The sequence below is a fragment of the Planococcus citri genome, chromosome 5 (assembly GCF_950023065.1).
Source record: "Planococcus citri chromosome 5, ihPlaCitr1.1, whole genome shotgun sequence".
NCBI classification, from domain to species: domain Eukaryota; kingdom Metazoa; phylum Arthropoda; class Insecta; order Hemiptera; family Pseudococcidae; genus Planococcus; species Planococcus citri.
In genome coordinates, this window is record NC_088681.1 from 65,308,087 (window position 1) to 65,322,304 (window position 14,218).

Here is a 14,218-nt window from a genome sequence, read left to right on the forward strand (position 1 = left end):
TATAAAAAATTTGAAAATGTTGCCCAAATTATCTAAAGTAGTCATAGAAAAAACTCACGAGGGAACTTGTTGAACTCAAGCTAGATCGAAAGATAATGTTTTAAAACTTCCATAACCAAAATTTAAGATGCTAAAATTCATTTTTGGATTTTTGAGGAATTTTCAAAAATTTGATAAAAATTCAAAAATGAACTTAACGTGGTCCTTCGGGTGTTGCGTTTTTTAATCTTAGTATAACCAATGGGCTCAAGGCGCATCTGAAACCAAAATTATTTTTGTTCGTTTTTGTGTTTAAGTGCAGTAAATTGAAAATGTAATCAATCAAATCGCTAGTATATTGTGTAATTAGTAAGATGAAATATTTTGAAGCATTTAAATAACTGTATATTAAGAATTCTTAGCTCTTTTTTGTAAGTGTTAAATTTCAAGATATCCGTTCGGTTTTAAAGGGATTTCTCCGCGAAAACTGAATGAAATTGGATGATTTTTGGATATGTTGTTCATGAAAGTGCCCTTGAGGTTGCTATGTTGCCCTTTTTTTCAAATTTGGATTTTAAGTTGCCCTTTTTTTCAAATTTGGAATGAAAATTCCAAATTTTATAAAAAGGGCAACGTAGCAGCCTCAAGGGCACTTTCATGAACAACATATCCAAAAATCATCCAATTTCATTTAGTTTTCGCGGAGAAATCCCTTTAAAACAGTCATTCTGGACATCTTCCAAAATAACTAAACAAATGTACTTATATACTGTTTTTATTATTTCAAAATATTTTATTATATTAAACAAACTAATATTAATCGTTCTGCGCAAAAAGTTTTTACTTTAGTACTTTTGAACACGAAAAAAAAAAGATTTAAATTCTCTGCCTTGATAAGTGAAACGCAACCCTCAATTACCGAAGGACCACGTTAAGGGGCCTGAAATTTTGAAATTTTACATGCTCTTTCGATTCGATTTAACTTGGTTTCCTTCAAATCGCACGATTGTGACTTTGTGAGTTCAAAAAAGCTTCCTTTGTTAGAAATTGTTTTGAGCATTGAATCGCAAACATAAGTTTGAATTTGAATTAGGTATTTAAAAAAATTCTAAATAAATTTGAATGATACCCAACTCATTTTTCCTCTCTGAACAATTTTTTGAATGCTGTAAAAATTTTTTTACCTTTGAATTTGTTTTCTTGATTTTTTACTAAATTTGCTAGACTATTTCAAGACTATACCATATTATTTTCCATCTTTTGGACGACTTTTGAATTTTTTTTGTTGGTATTTTTATGTTTTTTCTAAATTGTAAACAGTTGTTAGCGATATTCGAACGTTTTTTGTTGGCGTTGTTTTGTTTATTTCGTGTTTGCAGGTTAGTTTTGAATTTTATTTGTTGCAGTTTTTATGAGATTCCAATTATTAGGTATTTACTTATGTGACAAATTTATCTTACGAAGCTTTTATTGCATTTTTAGTTTCTTATGAGATAGGTAAATAGGTACTTCTGTTCAGATACTTGATTATTTTAACAATATTTCGATTTAATTTTTATAAACTTTAAAGTATCTTATCACATTTTGAATACCTGTAATCTTTACTTATGACAATAAAATTCTCATTTCAATTTTCTGTTTTTGTAAATTCATGTTCTATAACTACCTATAATTCTTTTTAAAAATATGATGGTAGGTACCTATTACCTTCCCTATTTAGAGACGAAACTAAGCAGGGGGTGGGCTACCCTTCAAGTTGTCAAATTTTGAAAAAGTTGGCAAAGTTCAACGAAGTCGACACATTTTGAAAATTTTTAGACTTAATAAAGAGACTTATTTTTCGACTTTTTTGAAATTTGAATTACACATTTTTGAAAGCTTTTGCTCTCGCACAGTCGCACTAAATAGGCAAGTATAATTATGGTTTTTCAGTTTTCTGTTTTTGGAGTTTCTGCACCTGGACCTGGAAACTATATTTTCTATAGATATGAACTTTTAAAATTTTAAAAATGTCTAATGTAGAGAAATTAACGTCTTGTAAAAAAAAATAATAATTTTACCTACTTCTTGAATTGAATTTTCAAAAACATCAGTCCTCGGTTGGCTAAATCCTGTTTTTTTTTTCAAAATCAAAATTTTTGAAAATTCATTTCAACGAGCTGTGATAGGTTGTCTGACCCTTTTTCAAAATTCGAAAAACCGTCGCTCAATTTTGGGCTCAAAATTTTTCAAAATTATTGTAAAAACATTTTTTTCGATATTCTATTCAAATTTCTCGCAAATTTTATATTCATTTTGATGGGTCGCAGTAGCATCGCCGTTTTTCGAGATCTGAACGAAATTGGACTTTTGACGTTTTCAGAAGCCGGGCTCTCCTCTCCCATCGGGCAATTGCGAAAACCCAAAATGTGTATTATAACTGGAAATGAAGCTAACTGAATTTCGTGCGACGTAAAAATTTCTGCCATGTGTTTTTTATCTGTTGGCAGTGTTGGCTGTTGCTGTTGGGATTGAAACAGAGAAAAGGAATTCTGGGAAATGCGTCATCAGGTTATCTTATCTATTAGTACTACTTCCGTTCTCCTTACTTGAATAGAACCAAAAGGTGTTTTACATTAGACATCTTGGGTCTTGATGTTGTTGTCGTCAGTCTTCCTTCTACTTCCTTCACATGATGGATACAGATAGGGAATAGTTCTCACTAAAAGATAAGAATGAGTGCCTATCTCTAGTATGCAGTGCAGTGCTCCAGTTCCAGTACAAATGCGATAGTTACCCATTAGTAACCTATTTTCTCGTGTATCTTGCAAACAGAATAGTACGATTCTGTGGTAGACTGTGGTTGGTTTGGTTGGCGTAAATTTTCCTTTTGGTATTTCAAATTTGAAATCGGTGCATTTAACGTATGAACTTGTTCGTTGTTCCCATCTTGTAAAATATTTTTCGCCGAAAATCGTCATCGTTAGTAAGTACGCAGTGTTTAGGTATGGTATATGTTATAGTTAGGTATTCTTATTCTGTACGCTTTAGTTTCTGATATTATAAGACATTATTGGGCTACAAAATTTGTCATGAACTGACGAAGTGACGATGCTGAGGTCTTATCGAATGAGATAGCAAGGATTTCCTCAAGGGGTGTAGGGGTCAAAACTTTTTGTTTCGAATGTTCAGTGATTTATTTCAGTAACTAATTTTAATCGTAATCGGGTAATTTTTATTTACGAGTAGGTAATAGGTATGCTATTTTTTTGTTTATTATTAATAAAATCTTTACAGATGTTCTCAGCATTGCAATTTCTTTCGTCTGTTTTTTAATTTCTTACACTTTTTCATGAGATTTTTTTACGTTTACCTTATTAGAATGGATCGAGCATTTTTTTTGATAATTTTGACCAAAAGTGTTATTTTTCAAAAACACTCCCATTTAGAAAAACTTTCGAAATAAAATTTTGATTTTTTCCCCATAATTTCAACTCAATGGGTCACACGTCACAAAATCACTCAAGTTAGGGTACAAAATTCTTCAAAACTGCTTTAAAAACATTTTCGTTGAAATATTTGGATTTCTCACGAAATATTTACCTATTTTTATAGGAGACAAGACACTTTTTCAAAAATCCCTACCCAAAAATTTTGACCCAATTTTGAGCTCGAAATTCTTTATGCATTGCCCTTTCGAACTGTGAAATCAGTTTTGTTCAAAATATCGTAGCTTTGGAGTAATGCGCTGCTGAAATTGAATACCTCGAGACAATGTGAAAATAATTGAATTCCCCCCACCCCCATCCGGCCCATGAGAGGGCAGGAACCAAACTGATTGCGGAGTTCTTACTTATTGGGTGGGCAGACATTGTAAAAAAAATTTTAGCGAAATCGAAGGATATGACTCAAAAACGTTGGTCGATTTGAGGTGTAGATAATGACAATGACCCATAAATGAATTTCTTTGTCAGATTTTGTAGTTCCTATAAATAGTCCGGCATATGACAATAGGAGTAATTGAACCCCCCCTCCATTCTCCGGGACAACTTTTTTCTTGAAAGGGACATCCTAAGGAGCATTTTAAAGCAAACTTGCCCAAAAAAAAGTTGGCCTTACTTACAAAATGGCGGCCATTTTGATTGACAGGTCAGCCGAAATCGCAGATTTTGCGTTTCAACATAGGACTTGTACGAAATTTTTCAAAATTTACAAAGGTAGGTCGAAAGATCATGCAAAAATTTATCACCTGTCAAAATTTCAAGTGCTAAAGTGCGTTTTTCGATTTTTGGTGAATTTTTGAAAATCCACTTTGGGCCAAAAATGAGAGAAAAAAATTAAAATTTTACCAAATTGACCAAGAAAGCTGAAATTTGGGAAATTCCCTATTTTCGACATGCCAAATCGATTGGAAACGGTTTCAACCCGTTTTGAGCAGTTCTGGAGCCTCCAGCAGATTTTTGAAACTCGAAATTCTCACAAAATTCCATCAAATTGGAGTTGTAAAGCTGAAATTTATTCTAAAAACTAAATTCATTACGCTACGAAGTACTGCAGGTGAATTTCAAGTCGTTTTGGATCCTCCAGTGACTTTTTGAAAATTCCTGAATCCTCCAGCAGATTTTTGAAACTTGAAATTTTCACAAAATTTCATCAAATGGAGATGGAAAGCTGAAATTTACTCTACACTCCAATTTTAACACCCTCTGAAGACGACTTTAGGTGGGTTCAAGTCATTTTAGAGCTTCCAGCGACTTTTTTGAAAATTACTGGAGCCTCCAGTAGATTTTTTAAACTTGAAATTTCCGCAACATTAATTTATCAAATGGAGTTGGCAAGCTGAAATTTACTTCGCAGACTACATGGTGGTTTCAAATGGTTTTGAAGCTTCCAGCTACTTTTAGTCAATTTCAATTTGCCAAAAAAATGCCATACAACCGTTCAAAAAGTCGCTGGAGGCTCCAAAACGACTTGAAATCCACCAGCAGCCAACTTCGTGGCGTATTGAAATTACTTAGTTTGCAGAATGAATTTCGACTCTCCATCTCAGTTCGATGAAATTTTTGGGAAATTTCAAGTTTCAAAAATCTACTGGAGGCTCCAGTAATTTTCAAAAAAGTCGCTGGAGGCCCTAAAATATGACTTGAACCCACCTGAAGTCGTCTTCAGAGGGTATTAAAATTTAAAATTGGAGTGTAGAGTAAATTTCAGCTTTCCATCTCCATTTGATGAAATTTTGTGAAAATTTCAAGTTTCAAAAATCTGCTGGAGGATTCAGGAATTTTCAAAAAGTCACTGGAGGCTCCAAAACAACTTGAAATTCACCTGCAGTACTTCGTAGCGTATTGAAATTAGTTTTTAGAATAAATTTCAGCTTTACAACTCCAATTTGATGGAATTTTGTGAGAATTTCGAGTTTCAAAAATCTGCTGGAGGCTCCAGAACTGCTCAAAACGGGTTGAAACCGTTTCCAATATATTTGGCATGTCTGAAATAGGGTAATATTCCAAATTTTAGCTTTCTTGGTCAATTTGGTATAATTTGATTTTTTCCCTCATTTTTGGCCTAAATTGGATTTTCAAAAATTCACCAAAAATCAAAAAACGCACTTTAGCCCTTGAAATTTTGACAGGTGATAAATTTTTGCATGATATTTCGATCTACCTTTGTAAGGTTTGAAAAATTTCGTGCAAGTCCTATGTTGAAACGCAAAATTAAAATGGCCGCCATTTTGTAAGTAAGGCCAACTTTTTTTTGGGCAAGTTTGCTTTAAAATGTTCCTTAGGATGTCCCCTTTAAGAAAAAAGTTGTCCCGGAGGATCGGGGGGGGGGATTTCAATTACTCCTATTGTCATATGCCGGACTAATAGTACAATAATGTCCATGCATGTCGTCTGTTAGCTGTTTTTCTCATAGAATTAATTCGATCATCCATTTTCAGGTTCAAATGGAAATTGGACAAAGCCAAGAGCTAGAAATGACTGAAGCTGCGCCAAAAGTGTACGATATTATTCATCCTACTCCGGTATCGCTAAAAGAACTGTCAGCAATGGCCATTAGCCTCGAATTATGGCGCTATAAAGTGAATGAATATCGCACAGGTAGAAAATTGGAAAAATTAAACTCATATCGGCTACGAATAGGAAATACTCGGAGAAAAAGTATACTTCCTGATTTACCTTCCACGATTTATGAGACGATCGAATTTTTTTTTAGTAAATTTGTGAGCTCTGTGCTTCCTTGGCTGTTCGAACATTATAAACAAGTATTCAGTTGTTTCAGTCACGAGAACTATGTTTTAGAATATTTCGATGATTTCGTATGCGATTATGATGGCTCTGTTCATTACGTTAGAACAGCCGAACGTATGATGCGTTGCGAACTATTGACTAAGATGATGAAGTTTACAATTGCCTGTACGTATTTCTTCGAAGACGATATCAGACGAATTTGGCCCTCTGTATCGAGACACCTGATGAACGTGGATTTAATTAATTTCTACTCTTCCCCGCAATTGTATTACTGGATTTGCCGTCTCACGAATCAGTTATGTAAAATGCCAAATTCAACCAGACCCTGGTTCAGTGATACTCGACTTACTGTCGATGAGCGAATGTTTGATGCGCACATGCCTTATAATAGACCTTCGTTGGAATATTTTTGGAATCGTATACCCGTTGAAAAACAAATGGAAAGAGCTCAACACCTCGATGGATTAGATTTTGTTAGATTCATTTTACCAAAACTGAATGATTCGCAGCTCGATAAATTCGTTAATAATACTCGTAGCAACCGTGGCGGATTTCATTCCCTGTTCCGCTATCGTCCTTGTGAAGATTATACAATCGTTCTGAAAATTTGGTCGTACATTAGGTCGAAGAACATCATGAACAAGAGTACTTTTACAGATATAGCCGTTAATTTGATGAGAAACAATTTTCACAATTGTGTCGAGTTCGATCATAAAGATTGGGAATATGTGTGTGGTGAAATATGGAACGATACTCCACTGGATTTCAAACAATCGGTCATCAGACATATTTCATCCGAGAGCGAATGGTTAGAAAATATGACTGCTACATTTGATTACCATCGGAATCAGATACACGTCGAGTTCCTGCTGCTTATTCTACAGGATGCATCTATCAAAGAAAGAAACCTGTTTTGGCGTAATTGCTGGAGTCCTTTGATTGAAGCTGTTCGAACCAAAGATTTGCAACGAATAGCCCAACTGTGCTTCAAAAGCCACAATGAGATTACTCAGTTCAAACAAAACTGCATGATTAACAGCGAAGTTGTCCTTCAAGTTTGCGTTTCATTATTTTATAATGCGCGTTTTGACGAATTGAATGCCTTTCTGAGTTTTTTTCATCCCGAATCCGAATCGCAAACAGCGAGAAACTTTAAAGAACAAATCCTGGAATCAGCTTTTCTCGGTGAAAATTGTCGACTCAGCGCATTGATCATCTATAAAATCGAGGAATTTATTGACATCGTTAAAGATGTTTCCACCGATTTTAAAAATCTCCTCATCTCGTCGCCTTTACTTCTCAAGAGTTTATCGAGCATTATTTGCGCAGATCTTGTTTCTTCGAAAACGGTCATCAAATTTATTGATACTCTTGTTTCAACAGAAGAAACCGTAATGCAGGTCAAAATGAGTTTGACTGGTTTTTTGAAAGAGCGTATTATGGCTAAGAAGGCACATAAGCGTGCTCTTATACTTCGCGGGGATATGATCAATTCGATCTTATTATGGTGCTTGGGAAGTGATGAGGGGGTTGACGAATTCATATCAACTTGTATTTCTTAGTGGTTAGATGACACTAAAACTCGTTTTTGATGACTTAAAAAACGGTTACGGTATAGGTCTGTTTAATTGTTATTGTTCAATCGACTCTTTATTCTTTAATAATGTACATATATAGGTACCTAGATAATAGATAATAATAGGTACATATGTAATGTACTATCGAATACGAGTATTTTCATCATACGAGTATAGGTAGGTACAAATACATGTACTATGAATAGGTAGGTAGCCCTAAAATAAGTCTAAAATTAAGCTTGTGATGTCACACTCCAATTTGAACGGGACCGCGATTTTTGGAAAGAACATAGTCTAAAACCCCCAAAACCACATTTTCAGCTGCCCAAGTTCATTTTTCGATTTTTGGCGAACGTTTGAAATTCAAAATTGACTGTTTTTTGCGATTTATGATTTTTTTTAAAAAGTACGTACTTTATCGGTAAAAATGGTCAAAATAAGTCCCAAAACTAATATTAATTATCCAAATCCAAATTTCACCATTTCCCATCATTCTGGAGCCAATTATTTTAGATAATAATCTCAATATAAATTTTTTTAACCCATTAGGTAATGGTAATCCAATTTTATAATTTCTCCAGAATTTTGAATTCGCTCCAGAAGGCTTGAATATGAAGTTGGGCAGCTAAAAATCGAGTTGTGTGTTATACTCATTCGAGCCAGCCGATTTTGGGAGTGACACCTCAAGAGCCATTTTTTGACCAGATTTTTTCAAAATTAAAAACCAAAAAGATCAAAAGTTTCCCGTTAGCGTGGAGGTGAAATTTGGATTTAAGGGGTTAGTTTTGGACAAAATACAGCGATTCGCGCAAATTTCGAAAATTTCCACTCAAACGGAAAACTTTTGATTTTTAAATTTTGAAAACAGCTGGAGTCATTCCACGTCAATTGGACCAAGAAGTGGTAGGTTGATTCGGCGATTTTTTTGAAATTTTTCGTGTGGAAAGACCTTCCGAAGGAATGACCAATGGCGCAAATCGCAGCCCTCTGGCACATTTTTATCGGCTGCCAGGGGGTGTCAAAGTTTTCAGTGAACTTGAAATATTATCGATTTCAACAGTGGATTACTCGATAACCGCGATACCTACCAAAATGAAACATTTTCTCATAGTGAGGGGTTTTGAAAGGCTTTTTGGTGATATCATAAAAATCAGTATTGCCACTTTTTTTCGTGAAAAAAATTAGCTCAAAAAGTTTCGAAACGTTGTTTTTATATCGTTCCGACTATCAAAAATTCTGAAAAAAATATATTATGGACAACTGTCATGTTGAACAACATATTAAAAAATTGGGATGGTAACTTATCGCAAAGTCGATTAAAAAATTTAAAGTTTGCTAAAAAATGCGATTTTTTGATTTAAAACATTGAAAAAAGTTTTGATTGGTAAAATTGACCCATTTGACCTCTATTTTTACGTATCCATTGAAAAAGTTGAAAAAACTCCTTCATTCGGTGAAATTAACTCATCACAAAAAAAAAATCAAAATTCGAAAAAATTCAAAAAATAAACATACTTATTTTAATTTTTCTTGTTGTAAGTGTAATTTTTATCAACTTTTTCATGAAATACGTCAGAAAGAAGTCAAAATAAGACAACTGAATAAATTTAAACTTTTTTTGATGTTTGGAATTGAAAATTGAATTTTTTCGAATTTTTATTTTTTTGTGATGAGTTTATTTTATCGAGTGAAAGGAAGGTTTCAACTTTTTCAACAGTTACGTAAAAATAGTGGTCAAATGGGTCAACTTTACCAATCAAAACTTTTTTCATGTTTTAAATCAAAAAATCGCATTTTTTCGCAAACTTTAAATTTTTTTAAGTCGACTTTGCGACAAGTTACCGCCCCAATTTTTTAATATGTTGTTCAGCATGAACAGTTGTCCATAATATATTGTTTTCAGAATTTTTGAGAGCCGGAACGATATGAAAACTACGTTTTGAAATTTTTTGAGCTATTTTTTTGTACGAAAAAAAGTGGCAACACTGATTTTTATGGTATCACCAAAAAGCCTTTCAAAATCTTCAACTACGAGAAAAAGTTCCATTTTGTTAGGTATCGCGGTTATCGAGTAATCCACTGCTGAAATGGATGATATTTTAGGTTCACTGAAAACTTTGACACCCCCTGGCTGTCGTTAAAAATGGGCTAGAGGGCTGCGATTTGCGCCATGGGTCATCTCTTCAAAAGGTCTTCCGACACGAAAAATTTCAAAAAAATCGTCGAACCCACCTACCACTTCTTGGTTCAATTGATGTGGAATGACCAGCTGGTCAAAACACCACTCTTGAGGTGTCACTCCCAGAATCGGCTCAAATGTTGATAAACTCGTTATACCGGTCGAGTATAATACAAAACTCGATTTTTAGCTGCCCAACTTCATATTCACGCCTTCTGGAGCAAATTCCAAATTTTGGAGAAATTGAAAAATCGTGCTAGTGGCTCTAAAATGGCTGGAAATTGTGAAATTTGGATTTGGGGGATTGGTTTTAGACAAGATACAGCGAATCGCGTGAATTTCTAAAATTTCCACGCAAACGGTAACTTTTTTATTTTTTGGATTTTTTAATTTTGAAAAAAGCAGGTCAAAAAACCACTTTTGAGGGGTCACTCTCAAAATCGGCTCAAATGTGGATAAACTCGTTAAACAGGTTGAGTATAATACACAACTCGATTTTTAGCTGCCCAACTTCATATTCACGCCTTCTGTAGCAAATTCAAAATTCTGGAGAAATTGAAAATCGAGCTGGAGGCTCCAGAATGGCTGGAAATGGTGAAATTTGGATTTGGGTAATTGAGATTAGTTTTGGGACTCGTTTTGACCATTTTTACTGATCAAGTACGTACTTTTTAGAAAAAATCATAAATCGCCAAAAACAATCAATTTTAAATTTTCAAAGGTTCGCAAAAAATTGAAAAATGAACTTGGGCAGCTGAAAATTTGGTTTTGGGGGTTTTAGACTATGCTCTTTCCAAAAATCGCGGTCTCGTTTAAATCGGAGAGTGACACCTCAAGAGGTTCCCTTATTAGTAGAAAAAGAACAAAATATATAGAAATTCCAATTCATCTGCGAGTTGAAAAATTGTTCAAATAAGTAGGTAAGTAGGTATTAAAATTGTGAAAAAATTGCTAAAAATTGCTACCTACCTACCTAAATCTCGATAAAAAATTTGAAGGTCTTGTGTATTGCGCAAATTGTCACAGTTCTTGAAAAAATCTAGATGAATATTAAATTGCAAACATGCTCAACTTTTAATCATCATAAGTCTATTTTTTTTTCTTAAATAGAGATATTTTCCACCAAATTATTCCTTTTTTGAACAATTTTCAGAGCATTGTAGAGAATTTTTCTCGTCTCATTAATTTACTTTTATGATCTATAATTTTTAACACGATTTTCGCACCACCTAAAGATTTGTTTTTGTACTTTAGAAAACTTTTGTGTACTTTTCAATGATTTTTTGCTGGTAGTCTTAGGATTTTGTAAACGGTTTTTACCTAGCAATATTAGAACACTTTTGATCAGAGTTTTCGTGTATATTTGGTGTTATTTCAGGCAGGTACTTACATGTACATAGTTAGTTATTAAAATTTATTTATGATTTTCTAAATATTTTTATATAACAAATTTAACTATTCGATAATTTTTTTTTACCAACAAATTGTTCGTTTGTTTGTTTTTTTTTCAAGTTTTCATCGCGGTTACAATGTTTTTGTTTTTTCTATTTAGTGATTAAGTCTGGTCATTTCCACCGTATTCAGACAATTTTTTGCGATGATTGTAATAAAGGTGTGCACCTATCTATGTAGTTGTATTTTTTTGATTTTGTTATGCTTCGTGAATTTTTTCACTGTGGTATTATAGTTTCTGAGGCCTACTATTTACGTATGTATATTCGTACAACATTGTAAAAAACTTTTATATACTTATATTATTAAAAAGTTATTGACGAAGAAACACGAATCGCATTATTAAATTTTTTTGCCCAAAAAAACGCATAAACATCTTTGCATTTTTTTTATTTTCAAAAGAATTGGGTCAAATGTCGTTTTCGACTAACTCGAGGTCGCCGAGTCCGAATCTGGCGTCCATTTGAGTCATGAGTTGCTGCTTCGGTAAGATATTGCGACGATTTCACAAACTACTAGTCCAATTGTAAAACGAACATTATTTTCGTGCTCAGTGACGTCGAATTGATCAGAAAACGTCACTAAAATGCAAAAATTGACAACTTTTCTTGAAAAATAATTTTTTTCAACTTTTTCTGAAATTTACAAATTTTTTAAAAATTCACTTTTGAACACATAGGGGTAACGGCCCAGTTTTTTTTACCCTCTCTAGTTTTTTTTACCCCCCAAGAATTTTCTGAAAAATAAGCCACCAAAGTCATGAATCGAATTGAAAACCATATCAACATGTTTTGTGGTTCTTTTGGAACACAACGCTCTTGAAAAACTGCATTTTCCATTTAATCTTCATGGTTCAGGGGACTTTGAAAAATGTGATGTGAATTTTAGTCGATTTTCTTAACAAAATTTTAAAAAAGTGTGTTTTGATTTTAAGGATTGGACGCACTAATTTCCATCAAAATGAGTTCATGAGTACATCGCTGAATTCTACACGCTCTGGTCTATTAGATGAGCTGGTTAGTTTTCATCAAAATTGTTTTCTAAAATTTTTTAGAGGGGGTAAAAAAATAGAGAACGATTCAAGCCCAGTTTTCTATTTTTTTTACCGGGTAAAAAAATAGAAAATCCATATTAATTTTTGTTCTCTAATTTTTTTACCCCCCACTATTTTCAGAATTTTTGCTCGCTGAAGACCGTTTAAAGGCGTGATATAAATTTTATTCATTTTTGAGGAAGTTTTGAATGTATGGCTCTGAACTTTTGTAAATAATATTGTCTAAAAAACACTTTCTACAGTTGATTACATCAATGTAAATAATCAACCAAAAAAATTGAATAAAATATGATTGATACCCCTCTAATATAGGTTGTCTGTGAAAGCAAACAAAACAAAAACGGGTACAAAATTGAAGACCTTAAGTTCAGCAATAACATGGAAACAGAAAATTGTAGCAGGAACTTTCACCATCTATATCCGCAAAAAATGTCTAAAAATAGTTTCTTGTGAAAAAATGCGTTCATCTGGTGGTCCAGGAATTTTAGAGTCCAAAAATACGTGTATTAAATTTTTTTGTTGAAAATTTGCACAAATAATCTTTATAAATTCTCAATTTTATTCTCAATTAGGTTTTCAAGCAATGAATACACTAATGATAACGGAAAGGACACTTTTTGGCATGATTAATTAATAATTTGTCAGGAAACGTTGAATCTATATGGTTACTATTGAAAACACAGAAAAAATTGGGGGGTAAAAAAAATAGCGAAAGGGGGTAAACGAAATAGCGAATGGGGGTAAAAAATTGCGAACTCGTTTTTTTGCAAAAAAAAAATTTTATCTGGCGAACCTAATGAAATTAAACTTTTGGCAAACACTGAATCTTGTCAACGAATGTTTGCTGATTTCAATGCGCTTTTCAGTTTTTCTCTAGCTTCATTAGGTCAGAAGAAATTTCAAGATATGTCCTTAGGGGGGTAAAAGAATAGGGCCGTTACCCCTACTCCAGGAATTCCGTGATAACGACCTAAAATGGCCATGAAGATGCTCAGGTGCCAGAAGTTCAATTTTTACTCTTGTAGAGTAATTTGAAATTTCTGGAGAAAAAATTAAAAAATTGCTGGAGGCTCCAGAATGATCCAAAACTAGTAATTGTTGATGTGTGAGAGTTGAATTGAACAAACGGTCACAATGGTTCATTTCTCTCAAAAAATTACATAAAAGTCACCCTTGAAACAGCTTCTTCGAATTTTTTAAAATTTTTCAAAAATTTACCAACAATCCAAATAAATGAACTTCAGCTACGGAAATTTTAATCAAGTACATGAGTTTCTAATATAGGATAAAATCTCGCCAAAAATGATATACGATCTCTTGACAGTTTCCCTCCTCTCCCCTCCCTTAATCGAAATTCGACCTTCACTCGTAACAATAATTGAAAAAATCATCGCCACATATGCCCAACGAACCCCCTCAAGAAACAATGTTGCTGCTAGTTTGCTGCAAAGAGTAGGAATGATCGTCTCGATAATTCGATTTAGTATTTAATGCACGAAATGAAAATTCACCTCGTATAAAAGTATCGCACAAGACGACGACGACCGACGTCGTATAGATGGAAAAACACGCCTAAGGTCCAATAAGGGAACCGGCTTTAACCCAATTTCCCACGCGTTTCGTAGGGGGTGGTCTGGTGGCGACACGCGACACCTTTGTTCGAATTCGACTACCGCGAGTAGTCGCGTGTTGAACACGTGGGAAAGAAGGGGAACGTCGCGTCCCATCGGAGTGATCTTTTGTCGAA

The 14,218-nt window shown here is 33.7% G+C and overlaps 1 protein-coding gene across 1 annotated transcript; it reads left to right on the top strand.

Moving 5' to 3' along the window:
- Positions 1-2,646: 2,646 nt before the first annotated feature.
- On the top strand, positions 2,647-11,590 carry LOC135848084 (uncharacterized). The gene is made up of 2 exons (XM_065367859.1): positions 2,647-2,963; positions 5,900-11,590. Exon 2 carries the CDS (start codon positions 5,906-5,908, stop codon positions 7,769-7,771), a length of 1,866 nt encoding a protein of 621 aa, XP_065223931.1. The 5' UTR covers positions 2,647-2,963; positions 5,900-5,905; the 3' UTR covers positions 7,772-11,590.
- The last annotated feature ends 2,628 nt before the right edge of the window (positions 11,591-14,218 follow it).